This window comes from Seriola aureovittata, chromosome 6 (assembly GCF_021018895.1).
Source record: "Seriola aureovittata isolate HTS-2021-v1 ecotype China chromosome 6, ASM2101889v1, whole genome shotgun sequence".
NCBI classification, from domain to species: Eukaryota; Metazoa; Chordata; class Actinopteri; order Carangiformes; family Carangidae; genus Seriola; species Seriola aureovittata.
The window spans coordinates 22,204,206-22,221,307 of NC_079369.1; the positions used below are offsets into that span (position 1 = coordinate 22,204,206).

The 17,102-nt window shown below is 40.7% G+C and overlaps 1 protein-coding gene across 1 annotated transcript in view; it reads left to right on the forward strand.

Annotated features, from left to right (window-relative positions):
• LOC130171499 (contactin-associated protein-like 4) overlaps positions 1-17,102 on the forward strand; it is a 100,913-nt gene that overhangs the window by 60,913 nt on the left and 22,898 nt on the right. Inside the window, exons 11-16 of the mRNA XM_056379552.1 lie at positions 4,640-4,746; positions 10,221-10,340; positions 10,434-10,634; positions 11,619-11,781; positions 14,201-14,328; positions 15,464-15,634. Coding sequence (XP_056235527.1) covers positions 4,640-4,746; positions 10,221-10,340; positions 10,434-10,634; positions 11,619-11,781; positions 14,201-14,328; positions 15,464-15,634 — 890 coding nt within the window. The remainder of the gene's footprint in view (positions 1-4,639; positions 4,747-10,220; positions 10,341-10,433; positions 10,635-11,618; positions 11,782-14,200; positions 14,329-15,463; positions 15,635-17,102) is intronic.

Genomic DNA, 17,102 nt, shown 5'->3' on the forward strand with positions numbered 1-17,102 from the left:
CGTACACCAAGAAATCAAAGGGTTAAATTGGACTCAGTAAAGCATTTTTAAAATAAAGCCATCAGTGCTTTGTCCACGTTAAAAGTATTCAAACTGTGAGAAAGTAAAGTCTCCTGGCCCTTTATACAGATTGTGGATGTGTTGAAGTCAGAGTTCAAGTTCTTGTCAGTCACTTTTCCCAGGCACTTGTAGCACTCACCTATTATAACAAGCGAGCCCTTAATTATAGTTGGGAAGGTTGAGTGAGGTTTTCCTGAAGTCGATATGCCCTATTTTAAGTTTTGTGAAGTTTTAACTCCAGGAAGTGGTTGTCACACCGCTATACAACTGGCCCAACATCAACCTCTCCATCCAGGCTCATTAGGACAGTGTCATCTGCAAACTTCAGGAGAAGCCTGACATCACACCTACTCCTACAGTCATTTCTTTATAAAGTATACAATAACAAGGACAGTAAACATCCCTGGTCGGAGCCTGTGGATGACAACCTCTTCTGGGATAGAGCACCATTAGTCCTGTCCATTGTTCTTCTGATTCCCTTTGTCCTGAAGACGAACCATTCAATCCCTGCTCGGTTCCAAATTCCATGAACTTCCATAAACTTTATCCATCAGTGTTTTTTATATATTTTATTTCATATTTTGTCTCTTAGATATTATATAAAACACGCTGAAGAGGACACAAAGAAGAAGACGAGAATACAAGAATAAAAAGTTGAGGAAGGACTTTTAAAGGAGTAGTTGGACATTTTATTTAAGTTCATGCTGAGAGTTGAGAAGATAACACTTATATTTGAAAAGAAATCTTTGGACATAGCCACAGAGTCTGACATGGGAAAGGTGTTGGAGGAAGGGGGGTGGGGGGCATCGGACGTTTTTCTACAGTCCGACAAGCACTTTGTTTGAAGCATAATGACACCTTTAGGACACTCATGCTTTCCAAAGCTACGAAGTCTTTCCTCTGTGTGTGTGTGTGTTGTGTGTGTGTGTGTGTGTGTGTGTGTGTGTGTGTGTGTGTGTGTGTGTGTGTGTGTGTGTGTGTGTGTGTTTTGGAGCGAGACAGATGAAGCTGTCAGAAGGCAGTAGTTCTGACCTCTTTACTTCTGTCAGGTTCCCGACAACTTAATAATACACCTTGTCAAAGGGCACACACACACACACACACACACACACACACACACAAATAAAAAGAAATGCGGGTCACCAAGAGGTCCGCTCTTCATGCTGTGCCTCAGTGTCTACGTATCTGTCTGTCTGACAGCCACTGACTTCTCCATGTGTTTGATGCTCTATGTGACCAGTGACTCACACACAAACACACACATCTTACCCTTCACACACCTGTGTCATTCCCAAACTCTCCCCGTACGTGCGTGTGTGTGTGTGTGTGTGTGTGTGTGTGTGTGTGTGTGTGTGTACATGCGTGCGTGCGTGTGTGAGATGTGGCAGCTTATCCATTAGCAGGAGCACAGCCAACTGAAAGGATAAAAATACATACCTTTCCTCTCCCCCTGGCTCACGCTGTTCAGCACACTCCAGTTATTTGAAGTCTTTGTGGGATATCCTGGTCTACCTGTCCAGTAATAGTGTGCAGATCGGGGGCGGGGCTGTGCTGTGCTGCGTTGGTTTAGCCAGAGGCTGTAATAGAAACCAGCGAGATTGGATGCAAGCCCTGTGATCCAAGCTACGTTATAGGACACTGTCACACCGCACTAGAAACTTTTAGATAAGCGACAGTCTCTTTTCTCAGTTAATCCTGGAGTCTTGTGATCTGAGCTCTGGTGCAGTACACTGTCACGTTGCATTGCCATTTGTTAGTCAAGCCATAGGAGCGAGCCCCCCCCCCCAGACTTATAAAGGACAAAGTGCTTTGAAAAGTGGGAACTTTTAGCCCTGGAAAGATTTATAGCAGATTAGCGATACAGGCTCGGTTCAGTTCACTGTTTATCGCAGGCTTGTGTTTCTGAGTGTTTTTGTAATTTTCGCTCTCTGTGTTCCACGGTTGAGGCTGCATGTGGCAGCAGGATGCCGACAGCAAACTGGATGTTGAGACGATGACAGAAAACTCCTCCAACGCTGCTGGAAAGAGTTGCCTACTGTGGCTGCACATGGCTCTTGCCAAGAAAAGTTGCGTTTTCCCAACTTTTGCAGTCGACAGTGGGAGTGAGGACAAAGTGGATTTTAAGAAACCCAGCAAAGTGGGCGCGTGCACAGGCATTTGTCTACCTGCTCTTCTTGTCTGCTTTTACAATGAAGATAAAGTGGTGAATAAACAAGAAATGTTCTCTGGCTATTCGTTCTAGAGTCTGGTAGAAAGGAATAGTCTGGACTGTGGATCGGCTGTGTGCTGGGCCTGCTGCTCTTATACAGAGGAAACCAGGTTTAGTTGATATAAACTAAATGTTCTCTTTTAAATCATGTTAACAGCTTTTCCCTGTATTCAGGATAAATCTGCAGGGATACAGGTGAGGAAGGTCCGCAGGTCTCAACCGTTGACTGTACACAAAGATGGACGTAGCCTCCGTGACATCACATCCGTGTTGGCTTCATTTTTTCAACCCTGGAAATTGCTGCCTGATCACAAACATTTACAAGCGGTTACTGTTGTATTTCGACCTGCATTTGGAATGGTGCACCATAAAAGTCTACCTAAAGAATGAAATAAGTGGTTGGACTGAAAATAGATCTTACCTAATTTTAACAGGACTGGACTGGGACGTCATGTGGGGAAACAGAGGAAACAAAGAGAACAAGAGTTTTGTTTATTAAACTCACCTAAGCAATAAAAAATCAGTTTTCCATTTATATTGAGTGATATACCATGATTCTTCTCCTACTGTATCTAGCTACAGGCCCCTGACCTCATTTCCACTGGTTCACTGTCCAAACAGAGTTGATATCCAGTCACTGCCACTGTCTCGCTGCTGCTCTCCTGATCTGTCCCTCCCTCTGCCTCCCACAGCCCTCTGTTTCACCTCTTCACTCCCACTTCTCTCGCCTGCCATCCTGCACTGTTGATGCTTCCTAATTCCCTCGTCCTCCAGAACCCCTTGTCTTTCACCCCTTTGGATATCTAGCTTTGCTCTATCAAGACTCTGTGTGTCTACCTATGTGAGGACCATTGTGAGTTTGTCAGTAGTTATGATGGTTAATATTAGGCTTAAGATGAGGGGAAAAAAGGATTCAGGTTCCTACGTATCAGCAGCACTTACCTGCTGTCAAATTCAGCTTTTGCCTGATGGTGTTGGAAGTCTATACACATCATCTTTACACTATTTTGTGCTTGATCTGACCATGCCATTTGTGTGACATGTGATACACAGGGATCTTATATATTGCTTTATACATTTTTATTTGTTTAGTTTTTGTACTCTGAGCTTCCCCACTACCTATTTTGTATTTGAAGGGCTCTTAATGCCAACCCTGTTTATCTCTGCTACGGGGACAGGAGAGAGGGAAGAGGGATACTTGTGTACGAGTGTTTGTGTCATGTTGGAGAAATTGTAAAACCTATCAGACAGATTTTTTTTAAAAAAGCACTGTGTGTGTGCTGACAGCAACAATCAAATAGTTTTGGGGGAAATTTTTTCATATCTGATCTATACAACATTTCACTGTTAAGCACATTATTATTCTAAATGGGTCCAAGTTTATTTCCTATTTATAGCCAACACTATATTAGTGTTTGCTAATGTAGAAGATTACAGGAAATGAACTTGATCCCAAACTCTCTCTGAGCAACACTATTATGGAAAAATGGCCTATAATAATTAACAGATGTGTTAGTGTGTGGACTGTCTCTCTCTGGTATTGTATAGACTTTATTTGGTGGCTCACCTTAATACATTTTTTGTATTTTTGTTCTACTCTGCATAGAAATACAATAAAAGAAAATGTGACTTCATATTGACTGATTGAAAAAGTCTGCTGGAATAGTTCATTTATGTGCAACTGTATAGATTTGGAAAGAAAAAAAGGTTCCCCTTATTGGATGTTAGATGTTAGTATCACTGTTAATGTGGTGCTCCTGTGTGTTGTACATTCTCCCCGTGCTACTGCAAATATAAATTAGCTTATTAGTACTCAACTACAGGTGATTTAATTGCACTTGGTCCCAGCCTAATATACAATAAATTAAATAGCTTCACAGCTGACTCTTAAATGTTATAGGCCCTCCCCTCACCTCTAATAGCACCTCAAATAAATCCTCATCCTGTGGGAAACACCATCCACTGCACCAGCCGGATGGATGAACATAAACAATAAAATGAGACTTTATTCTTTCAGAGACAGGATGGGCGAGAGTTCAAGAGTTTTGTCTCTGGATGATGCAACGTTAGTTAACAATACTAACAAAGGGAAGTTTCAAACCAGCTACTTTTCAGAACATGCCCCTTTGTTTCGCTTGACATGCAAATAAAGGCTTTTTGAAATGTTCTTAAAAGACTCAAACTTCTCTTTTGTTGTTTTAAGACAGCTTTTATTCAGGTCCCTCCTACACACCTGCACATCACAACAGTCAGGTGTGCTGAAGGCCTGTTCCCTTTCCCTTTCATACTGACATCCTTGAGAAACTTCTTAGAGAACTTTTGACAGACAATAAGCTTCTCTCTCTGTGTTTGTCTCTATCTGTCTCCCAGGTGTTCCCCCAGTCACTGTGAGCATGGAGGTAGATGTACTCAATCATGGAGCACCTTCCACTGTAACTGCTCCAACAGCGGCTACAGAGGAGCCACCTGCCACAGCTGTAAGCAACCGGCCACGGGCATCAGAAGGTTTTTAAAATGCTTGAAGCCTAAAATGCAATGACAAATATAGAAGATGCTAAAGTGGTGAAGTCGTCAGTACTTTAAGTTGTCTTATTTTCTGTCATTATCACTCTTTAGAAGACAGGTATTAGTCAAATTAAAATCTTATGTGATGATAGACCATTGTAAGATACTTAACATTTGATTATTTACTTAAAGCTGCAATAATTGAGCTTTATTTTTGTTTTGTGTTTATTTATTTTTGGCCACTGCAACGTAACAAGCTGCGAACACAAAATTGACACATAAAGCTTTCATCATGAATTGTTAGAAACCAGTTTCCTATTTAACCTATTGCCTACTTAGCAGACATAGATGTGTTTCTGCCCACCTCTGTGAATGTTAATTTATTCATTCTCCTATAGCTGTGTTTTTGGTCTCCACCAACTTGTGAGGGAAACATCTGACTCTAGTATGTTCACCAGTTAGTAGCTAACTCATGGCCGGTGTTGGCTGGGTAGTGTCTTTTTTGGCAGGGCCTGTCTTATAAAAACAAATGGCGCAGATTGAGTGTCTGAACGGCTGAGTGATGAAGTTTGTTTTCTTCTTCTTTCAAAATGACTTGGTGCGAACAAGCTTTGTTGACAACCTGGTGCATTTGTCACTAGATTAACTGACCTTTCAGACCCCATTAGCGCCTTTTTAATCAGAAAAGCACCCAGTGACAAATAAAGCAACTTTTTGGACAAACCTTAGCCACTTTATGTAGAAGAGAGTCACCAGTACTGCCCTGCGAGTACAAGGCAAAACTGTCTTTGCTGACTACATGGCAGCTGACATGAATGAGCTTCTAACTTTCTCTCTGAGTGATTATTTTACAAGTAAATACAACTGAAATCACAGCACAGCCGTCGTCTTGCTGACCTGTTACCAACGCCTTCAGAGAATGTGGTTAATATTCCAGACATGTTCTCATTTCATCTGCTTTAATAGCAGTGAGACCCCATGTCCCCAAACAGTTAATTTCCTTGTGTCCATTTTTTCCTATTCTGTTGTTTCAAAAACTTTAATTTGCTGCGTTCAATCAGGAATAGACTAAACAGATTGGTGGTACTTCATTACGGTGAGAAAATTAGACTTCCATTAAATTTTTTTTTCTCGGAAAGGTCTTATTTTTGGTTCTCTGACACCTGCAGATGGCCCTTATCTGTGGTCTGACTGGTTCATTTTAAATGGGACTGCATATTTGTGTGATGTGTGTATGTGTGTGAATCCAACTCCAGGCCAGTGTGTAAAGGGACTTGAGTGTAAAGGCTGCTTTTCACTCACGTCCCACTGGACACAAAGAGGCAGAAGCTCATGCTGAAATCAAACACCTGCCACTCAAACTCTATGGCTGTGTCACAGACGAAAGAACTTCTAAAATTTACATTTCCTTTATAGATATTGCTGAAACTAGGATGAGTGATTTCTGATATTTCAGGAGCATAAACAATGCATAACAAAAACATAGAAATAATTTCTTTTTCCTTTTCTCAAAGGAAAACCATTTGTTTTGCAGAACCACTGTCTGATTTGAAGAGAAAGGCATCAGTTGAAAATGACTAGTGTGCCTGGATGGCTCAGTTTTGAGATATGATATTGTTTTTCTCCTTAAATGTAACTACATAAGAAAATACACAAAACAATGATTAAAGCAACTCTGAATGCTGAACGTATACATTTTCTTCCTAATTGCATCAGTTACTTCGAGTGCATATCAAGTTAAACATGTTTTACTATGAAAATAAAAACTTTGATGGCGATTTATTCAATGTTTTACATTATCTGCAAGTCTGTGGAGACATGCGGGTAAGTTTGCACCAAATTTAATATGCCGCTTTTTAACAAAAATAGCCTGGTTGGTAATACATAGTGCAGAAATAAAGTGTCACTCTATCCACTGAGAGAAAGCTAAGGAAAGAACAAAGGGAAGACATGCTGCTGTAGATGAAAGATACAGTTTTCTCCCACTTCTCTCTTCAAACAGCACACATCAACCTCAGCGTCACAGAAACTGCTGTGAACTTCTTTCCTCTTGCTGGGTATTTTGGTTTTAGAAGTCTGAGGCTTCCACGTAGTTCATTAGTCGAATCATAAAAAAGAAGCAATTAAGAACTGACAAAAACATGGGCACAGTAGGTATAGAATCATTTTAACGGGTTTCTGAAAAAGAAAGAGAAATCTATAATGACCTTACCTTGTGAGGCAGATGGATTTCTTGCAAACAAGAATCCATCTCGCCAGGCTCCAGTTGGCTTGTGGTCAAACTACAGTAGTTCGGATCAGTGTCCCATGAGGGACGGACTACTGGCAGCCACCATAGACTGTATATAAAAATGGACATAGCCTCCGTGACGTCATCCACAGGTTTCTGAAGAGCAGTTTTGAAGCTCACAGTGAGCTGCTGCCACTGTCGCCGTCTTGTCAGTGCCTGATTCGGTGCATGCCGGTTTGTGGCTAACATACAGTCACCCACCTGTCACTCAAAACGGCACGCCCTCAATTAATCCCAACTTTAATGACAAATAATGTCAGCTGTCATGAAGGAGGGAATTAGATATATAGAGACTCAATCTGTTTTTTGTCCCAGGCTGTAAACATGTTTACTTCTGCTGTAAAGTGGAGCATTTTAACATGGGGGTGTATGGGGATTGACTCGTTTTTGGAGCCAGACTCTAGTGGCCATTGAAGGAACTGCAGTTTTTGGCACTTCTATGTTGGCTTCCTTTTCAGCCCTGGAGGTTGCCGCTTGGCATGATAACAGTGAGAAGCGACTGATCACTAACAACAATAGTGGCTCCTAAAGAGGATGCATAGATTCTGCTATAGCATCAGTTATATCAGTTATTTTCCCAGTGTAAGTTATCTTTTCACTCTGCAAGAGGTTGATTTACCAACTGGCTCCGGGAAGGACACAGAATCTGATTGGTTGAAATTAGCCCGTGATAGATAATTTTAGACAGATGGTTCATCCAATCATCTGCCAAGTATTTTTTGAACGCTCCGGCCCTTTTCCAAACAGTTTCCAACAAAACCTTCCCAGATGGTTCTTAGTAACAAACCATCTGGTGTGTCAGCTTAATAATGACCACCAACAATGATCACTTAAAGATCAACACCCACGCACATAGGAACAGGCCAATAAATTAATGTTAATATACTAATTATTGAAATACAAATACATAACAACATGCTTAACAATCTTGAAAACTGATTCATTGTTGAACTTCGTCTGGTTCTAGAGGATCTGCTTCTTTTTTTCCACAGCATTTATGCACTGCTGTGAAAAATGACTGAGTGACAGATTGAGTAGCGCCTGTAGACAGCAGCATCACAACTTCATCTGCTGTAACAGTTGTGGAAGTATTAGAGGGAACGGTCACAATTATACTGTACAACAAAAAGGCAGATAAACTATAGGCTAAAACTGAGTCCCATTTAGGTTTCACACAATCCAGATGAAGAGTCTATCCATGCTAACGGCTCTTTCTGGCTGTATTTTAGGCAGCCTAAATGACAACTTGTGCTTTAACAGCCACTGCCCTGAGATGACCAACACTGAGTCACCACAGGTTACCAAAGCACAGCTCGTAACCTTCCCCTCTAGTAGCTAGAAAGCTCCTGAAATATGAACAGTTGTATTTTTAAGTCTAATTTTGAACCTTTTTGTGGCAAAGGATTCTTTCATTTGGAGTAAAGACCTCTGGGGTTCCTTACTGAATGTTTTTATGGGAGTTTTTAAGAGTGTGGGCTCGCTCAGGGGTTACATTTAGTGTTGAAAGCCAATACACAGTAATGATTATAAATACACAGTAATGTATGAAATGTTTTTGTTATAATTAGCTCTAAATTTTGCCATATACAGTAGTTTAGAACATTTGGACTGGTATGAAGGCTTAGACCAAACTGCGTAATCATTTATATCCCCTGTACCATCAGAACAAATGACAGAGATGAACAGAAGTGAAGGGTGGAAGAGATGGCAGAGATGAAACAAAAAGAGAAATGAGGAGCGTAGAGAGAAAGATGAAGAGAGAGTGAGGATAGGATTAAGAGGAAGGTAAACAGGAGAGGAGATGGAGACAGAAAGCATGTTAGGAAAGGAGAGGGAGTCCTGAGGCGGACTGTTCTTTCCACATAAATGGATTTCAACTTAGAGAGTGCCTACAGTATTTTAGGTGAGTCAAATTAGGAGGTAAAGAGATTGTGGCTTTGATTACACAGCTAAGCATTGATTGAATCTTTCTACGCCAGGGTGGTGTAATCAGCCCAGGGCTGGATCCGGGCCAACTCTGCAACCCCCGCCCCACCCACCCACATACACATAAACTCCACCTCTGTGTTTCATTGTTACATTTGGTCAAAACCTTTCTTGAGCTGTATCAAAGTCTCGGGAGTTTTCTTCCTGAGAAAAGACATGAGAAGAGGAGCATGCTGGAAACTTTTGTGTGTGCGTGCGCGCTACATAGCAATAAAATTCATGTTAATCCTGCTTTAGTTGCTATGAATGGATATTAATTATGTTGTCAGTGAACTTTTTAATCAACACAGTGCATTTGTTTCTGCCAAAATATCCAGTCTCCAGTATAATATCCACCACAGCACTATTAAACTGTTCTTTATGGTTATGTTTAGTTTGGTTATGTTGTTCACTGTGACTTCAGACCCAACATCTGTTCCCATGATCCCTCCCTGCCTAACCTTAACCAGAGTGTCTTCATTACCTAAACCACACACAAGACTGTGGATGTGAATCTTGGTCTCTGGTGTGACAGCTGCTTGCTTTGTACGACCGCCGTCCACCCCAATCACTTCCTTGCAAATGCGCTGTCGCTAATAAATGTATCCCTCATTCATTCAAAAAACACATTGCCTCTGATTATAATCCAGCCACTGATTACATTTCCTACAAAACATATTTGCTCTTGCAGGTTAGTTGTATATAAATGTAATTTCTAGGTGACAGGGATGTTTTAGTGATTGTAAAATGTATATGTAATGTGGCAGATGATACGTTAATTGACAACATCTCCTCATTATGTTGATACAAAACATAATTTGTAGAAGACAGTTGTGTATTTGGACTCCTCTTCTATTGAATTTTTGCAGCATTAAATTATTTGTATTCAGTTTGGCTTAATCACTGTTGTCTTTTGTGAAGCTGTTGAGCGCTCGGTATTTTGCAACATGAAAACACAGTCGGCCCAAAGTTTTCTGAAAATAGAAAGCCTGCTTCCTCACAAGCCCCTGCTTCTTTTTTTCTTTTTTTTTCAAAACTTGGGAACACTTTCTCGATAAGATATCAAGATCAAGACATCACAATGCTGATTTGATAGTAAAGTGGTGCAGTATAAGAACCCATTTTCTATCTCATGAGCCAAAGCCGCCGATTGACATGCTGCACTGTGTTCTGTCGTGTTTTCCTCCTCAGCGACATACGAGCAGTCGTGTGAGGCGTACAAACACAAAGGCAACACATCAGGACATTATTACATAGACGTTGACGGCAGTGGACCGATCAAGCCCCAGCTCATCTACTGTAACATGACAGGTAACACACAAACACCACTGAATCCTCCTCCACTCCTTTCTTCCAAAATATTTATTTCCCCTCGTCTTTTGCTTCCCTTCGTCTTCCCACCAGAGAACAGGGCGTGGATGGTGATCCAGCACAACAACACCGAGCTGACCAGAGTTCATTCGTCTCCTGAGCGAAACCGACATTCAGCCCACTTCGACTATGCCTCTGAGGAGGGGCAGTTAGCAGCCATCATCAGCCAGTCACAGCACTGTGAGCAGGAGCTGTCCTACCACTGCAGGAGGTCCCGCCTCCTCAACACACCAGGTGAAGCCTGGAGGAAAAACTCATTCTGCTCTTCTTTATGTTGACTCAATGTCACTGAGATGATTTTTGTAGGAAAATGAAATATTTGAGTTTTACTGTCATAGTTAAGCATCCTGAAGTGTGTTTGTGTGTGTTGAAGGTGGAGGAGAGAGTGGAAGGTGGAGGAGAGAGGGTAGTTAAAAGGAAAAGGACATCAGACAAAAAGGTTCTTCAGTGTCTGAGGGATCTATATCTGGAGCCAGAGAGAAGTGGTGTGAATCGTTGATTTAGTTAACTAACCAAAACATCAATGACGTTTTCTGTTGTGCATTTTCTCCTCAACTGCTGCAGCAGCTACTCTTTTATTTGCACCTCTCGATTTCTCATTTGTTTTTCTTAAACATCTGCTCACCTTTATTTATTCTCCTTAGGATGCTTGAGTTTCAAAGTGCACTGAGGAAAGTCACCCATCTTGTTTTTAACTGCGCGCCACCACTGTGTACACATACAAAACCTACTTATCAGGATGCTTGTGAAGGAGAGAAGTCTTGAGAGAGCAGCTGCCCATTATCTGTCCAATTTTATCAGGGAAACAGCAGTGGCTCATGGTCAGGGCAGCAAGGCTGCAGAATTTAGGACAGGGAAGTGACAGAGCCGTGTTGGTTTGTGTTTAAAACCTACAGAGAGGGACAGACTGAAGGGGTAAGAAAAAGAGAGGAGGATCTTTTCCTTTCCCCTTTTTTATGTCCCATTTTTATATGCAAATCAAGCTTTGGATTTAAATATATCTACCAAATTTGTTGCGATGAAAACATAGGCCTAGATGAGTGACAGTTCTCTGTCAGACGTTTCTCATTCAGATGTGAGTTAATTTATCCTTGTGGGCTTCATTGTCTTACCTCTGTTGTAAAATTCATGTGAAATCCATCTCTGTTTTGCAGGATAACTGGTCCCTGGAGCAAAAAAGGATTAAAGTGTGTATTTGTGCACATGCGTGTGTTTCAGAGGGTGCTCCATTCAGCTGGTGGGTGGGAGGTCCGGATGCAGGTCAGGTCCAGACGTACTGGGGCGGAGCTCAGCCCAACAGCCGTCAGTGTGCCTGCGGTCTCCAGGACAGCTGTCTGGATTCAAATCACTACTGCAACTGTGATGCTGACTATGACCAGTGGTACTGTACTGTACATACGCCTTTACATAAACACTGTTTTGAAGGAAGTCTTTTGAAAATATTTCCTTAGTAAATCATTTATGAATTCTCATTAAGTGAGCAATAATGCCTCTTATTGTATTGTAATTATACCTTGAGAAATGATTTAGAATGGTGTTTAAATTGTTGACTAAAACTAAGGGGAAGGGGGGGGGTCTTATATGTATTAACAAACAACTGCCAACAATTAAGAAAAGAGAACTTTCCATAATCATGGGATCATAACAAATTATGGGGTTTAGGATGAAGGCAAAGAACACTGAGTTCTGTCCTATATCAGTGTTGACACCTTGGAGTGCACTATTGCACCAAAGCAAACTGTTGGTGTAGCATGAAGCATGAGCATTTTTTATATGGTTATCTGCACTTTAATATACATGTACAGTGATTTACAATGCTGTGTTGTAGAGGGAATGACAGATTGGATACATTTTTAGTCATTCTAGCTGCATGGCTCGAGGGATGGTAATTTCATCCACCACTTTTGATCAGACTGAAACTACAGTGTTTGATAGATGGCCATGAAATTTGGTACAGGCATTTATAGTTCTCAGAGGATGAACCCGACCGACTTTGGTGATCCCTTGACTTTTCCTCTAGCACCACCATGAGGCTGCCATTAATTTTTATGAGACATTATGTTTTCAGGTTTTCTGTCCATCCCGTTCTTGTAAACCACGATATCCCAGTAACGCCTGGAGGGAATTTCTTCAAATTTTGCACAAGCATTCACTTAGACTCAAGGATGAACTGATTAGATTTTGGTGATCAAACACGTTTTTGGCCATAACTCACAATTTGATACACTAATTAAACAAATGTCTAATAGGATAAAAAAATGAAGAGATGACATTTTATATCCAAATGGTCAAAGGTCAACTTCACTGTGAGATCATGATGTAACTCAGGAGCATCACTTGTAATCACTTTGGTGATTCTTTAACTTCTTATCCAACACCATCATCAGGTCAAAATCTCATTCTTTCCACTATTTTAGTTTATGTTCAAACACCTGCAAAACTAATGACATTCTCATCAGTCTCAGCTGCACTTTTTGTGCTGCGTTTTGTGCTACTGCAAAAAAATAAGATGGTGAACATGTCAAACATTATACCTGCTACACATGAGCACAGAACCACTGTGCACCAGTTGTTTCACTCTAAATCAAACTCTCCTTTGATTAAGATGATTAAAAATGTCATCCTTACTCAACTTTAATGTAACATAACAGCAATTATTTGGTTGGAACAGCTTTAAAAAAGAGGGAATATGTTAACGTCTCTTATAAAGACAGGTATAAAAATACCTTGCTTGTGACACTCAGAACACTGACGGTTTAATGAAATCTGTGTTACTGCTCTAATCACAAGTCATTAATACGATTCAGTGTTTACCATCACATCCCGCCTTACCGGACTGAAAGGAGCCATGAGACGTCCGGGACAAATCCCAAGATATTTAAACATCCCTCTTCATGTTTTATCCTATCCTGTATTTAAATCCTTTTATCCATGCTGTAAGCAATTCTGTATTTAGGTCACCTTCCCCAATCCTGTGACCAATTCTGCAGCAGAGACCCATTTTCTCATATTGTAACCAATCGCGCTACTGTCTGCATAGCCAAAGGTCTTTATTTCTATTATCTCGCTTCCTAAATCTGTGCGACTCTGGCTCTATTTTTAAAGACTTTTTCTTGCCGTCAGTATCGCATCAGATTCACCGGCGCTGTATGTGCCTACAGTCCTAGATTTATTTTTTGACAAAAATTTGCAGCAACAAAGCAGACTGCTAGAATTTGAAACACCACGGAGCGGAGTGTGTGCGTGGCGAATGTGCAGATGAATCATTCAGCCTACATTCCTTCATAAAGTGGTTCTACAAAACATCATGGAGACATGTTGTGTCAGCTGAAACTCTTGTCTTCGTGTGAACAATTTTTCAAACACAGCGTGGTTTGAATTCAGTCGGGCACAAGTTTTACACCTGTTCTGTATGCATGAAGGTTCATCCCGCTAACGTTGATGTCCTCTTCTTCACCTCCATCTCCCTCTCCCCCTCTTCATCTTCTTTCCAACGCCCTCTCTCCCTCTTCCTTTTCTAATCAACCTCCTCCTCTTTTTCTCCACCTTCTCTTCCTTACATGCTTCTTCATATTCTAATCCATCTCCTCCACTACTCCATTTGTCTCTCCTCCTGTGCCTCTTCCTTCTCTTCCTCCTCATCTACTCCTCTTCCTTCAACTCTTACTCCTTCTTACGCGCATCCTTCTTCTCCTTCTCTTCCTTCTTGTTTTTTTTCTTCTCCATGACCATCTTCCCCACCTCTCCCTTTTTTCTTTTCTTCTCTACCACTTTTTCTCTTCTTCCTTCTCCACTTACAGGGCAAATGACTCAGGCCTACTCACCTATAAGGAGTCCCTTCCAGTCAGGTCTTTGGTGCTGGGTGACATCCAGCGGCTGGGGTCAGAGGCTGCCTACAAGGTGGGACCCCTCCGTTGTCATGGAGACAGTAAGTCAATTTCAGTCTCAGGTTATTTCTTTACAGTGTATGTGTATTCCCATTTCCCATGAATGGGAAAGTGGTCTCAGACTTTGGACCCCACTGTAGCTTACCTTCTCTGTGGGTATTTTAATATTATACATAGGGAGTGTGTTTTCTGTAATAGTGTTTTGATGGAATACTATTTAAAGAATATTTTATTCAACTACACAGTGAGCTGCACTAAAGGAATCTCTGTATACAATCTCTCTCCTGCAGCTAAAAAACAGTTTCTTGAACTATGTGAAAGCACATTTTAACTTTTTTGGAGATGTTTTGAATAGGTTTGCTCACAAATTGCCATGAATAACCTTTGTACTTCTACATATACACCCAAGATTTGGTGCACTTCTAGAAAGGGATAGTGTAACCCAGGAAATGGAAAATTTAAAGACTTTTAATTCATTTTCAATAGTGCAATTTAAAAAAAAAAAAAAGGAAAAAAAAATCCTATATAATATGCTATATCTTCATATAGATGAATAAAAAAATTGAGTAATTTGTCCTCACATATTTAATGGTTTTTGATTTAAGCCATTAATTATTGTAAATGGTTCTATGATCTTTACATGAAAAGTTATTAAGCATTTAATTGGAGGTATGAAAAATCAGGCAGAAATTGCCGGGGGCAAGCCAGTTAATGAAAAAATAGGCTGCAGCTAAATATACTTGCTAATTAGCAAAACAATAGCTAAAGCAGGCCTATGACTCCCTTTTTGCTTTTTAACAACTTCTGAAGGAAAGATATATAATAAACTAATCTAAGTGATATATTTTACCGTGTTTTAATTGCCTCTAATTCCAGTCTTCATTTTAACGACAAATTGAAAATATATAAATAAATCTCTTGCAAGATAAATCAACATAAATGAGATAGGGCAGCCAGAGTTATGCCTTTGTACTTAGCTAATTAGCTGAACAGTTGGTTCATTTGTTTACCACATGATTTTCATTATACAGTGATCATAATTAGCTTTATTTTAAAAGGCTTTGTCCCAAAGTGATATATTCACTTTTTGAAAAACAAAAAAAAAATTATATTCCTTTGTATGAGGAAACGAAAAAGGGAAAACATGAAGTGAGACCATTTTTTTCTATCTTGCAGAAAATTTCTGGAACGCCGCATTTTTCGACAAGGAGACGTCTTACCTTCACTTCCCCACCTTCCATGGAGAGCTGAACGCGGACATCTCCTTTCTGTTTAAAACCACATCCTCCTCCGGGGTCTTCCTGGAAAATCTGGGTATCAAGGACTTCATCCGCATCGAACTCCTTTGTAAGTGAGAGTGTGTTCTAATACATGTTAGTTGGAGGCTGTCCAACCAAGAAGAACAACAGCATCACCAAAAAGGATGACATAAGTTAAAGTCTCCCATCATACAACAATGGATTTGCTTATTGTTACTTCTCTTTGATGTTTGACCACCACCGTGCAGCATAATGTATGTGCCAGAAGTTTTTCACATTCATCTGAAGAAGGGGGACGGTTTAAGTACGAGCATGGTTTTGTGTCCAATATGAAATTTACACAAGTGGAAACTTGAAACCTCCTGAGCACACACACTATGAGTCGACTTTCAGTGAAGTAGGAGGCATTTCGAGTTTAGAAGTTAAACTTTGGAAACAAAAAATATTTGCATATTCATAGATTCTTGATTTTTCAATGAGAGAAAGAAAATTTTAACTTGATAATTGAACTGTATTGTGGAGAAACCCTATTAGATGCAAATTGTGCCCAGAGAGGGTCTTTTAATGATCTTGTCCATCAGAAACTAATGAGAAAATAGTGTCAGGATGAGTGCAGCCAAACATTGGACTTGAACACAAGACATTACTGTTCGTTTCCCATTTACCAACAACCATCAATGCTGGTTTCTTTTCAGCATTAACATGCTCTCTCTTTAGCCCTAACCAAACTGTTATTGTGCTGAAACTAACCAAACCTTAACTATAGCCCATCAGATCAGGAACATTGTCGGAAGGCACTATTAAGTACATCGCCTTGCTGACTGTGTTGTTAGATCAGGAAATTCCTGTGTCACTCTGTAAGGCAATTAAAAATGATGTATTCTGTTGTTTAATTGGGAGGACTTGTTGAGTAGTGGGAAGGGCTTTAACCTCTGCTGCACAGGAAGTGATGCCTGTATGTTGGCTTGTTTGGTGTAAGTAGGAGTCTGTAGCATGAAGTCAGAGGAAAAGATGTAACATTACTGGCCACACTCTTCGACAGGTAACCAAGGTTAAATCTCTTTCTAATGTCTCCCTCTTTCTTTCTTCTTCTCTCTCTCTCATTCACACACACACACACATGTTCAGACAGTAGGACAAATGGCACACCTGCTCCTTGGGGAAACCCCTGCATTGTTACGGTGTAGTGCGTCTCTTATCATACTGCCGCACTATTACTTCTGTTATTATGACAGCTGGTGCTGAGGTGACTCTGTGTCATTACTGCATAACATTACTGGAGTTAACATGACTGCAGCCAGGCCGGGGAGCAGCTTCTAAATTAAGTTATGCCTCTGGGTTTTTCTATCAAAGGGCTCCACAGACCCACAACAGTGCAGCTTCTCCTTCCACTGTCAGCATCATCTGTGAGGGATGATGTTTTGCTCACGCACAGATGTCACAAATGTGGAGCGTAGGCATGCTGGCAGTGTCATGATGGATGAACAGACTCTATGTGGCCTTCAGCTCACCTCTCTTTATTATAGGTTAAGTTTTGAACCTAACAGAGCTGTGTA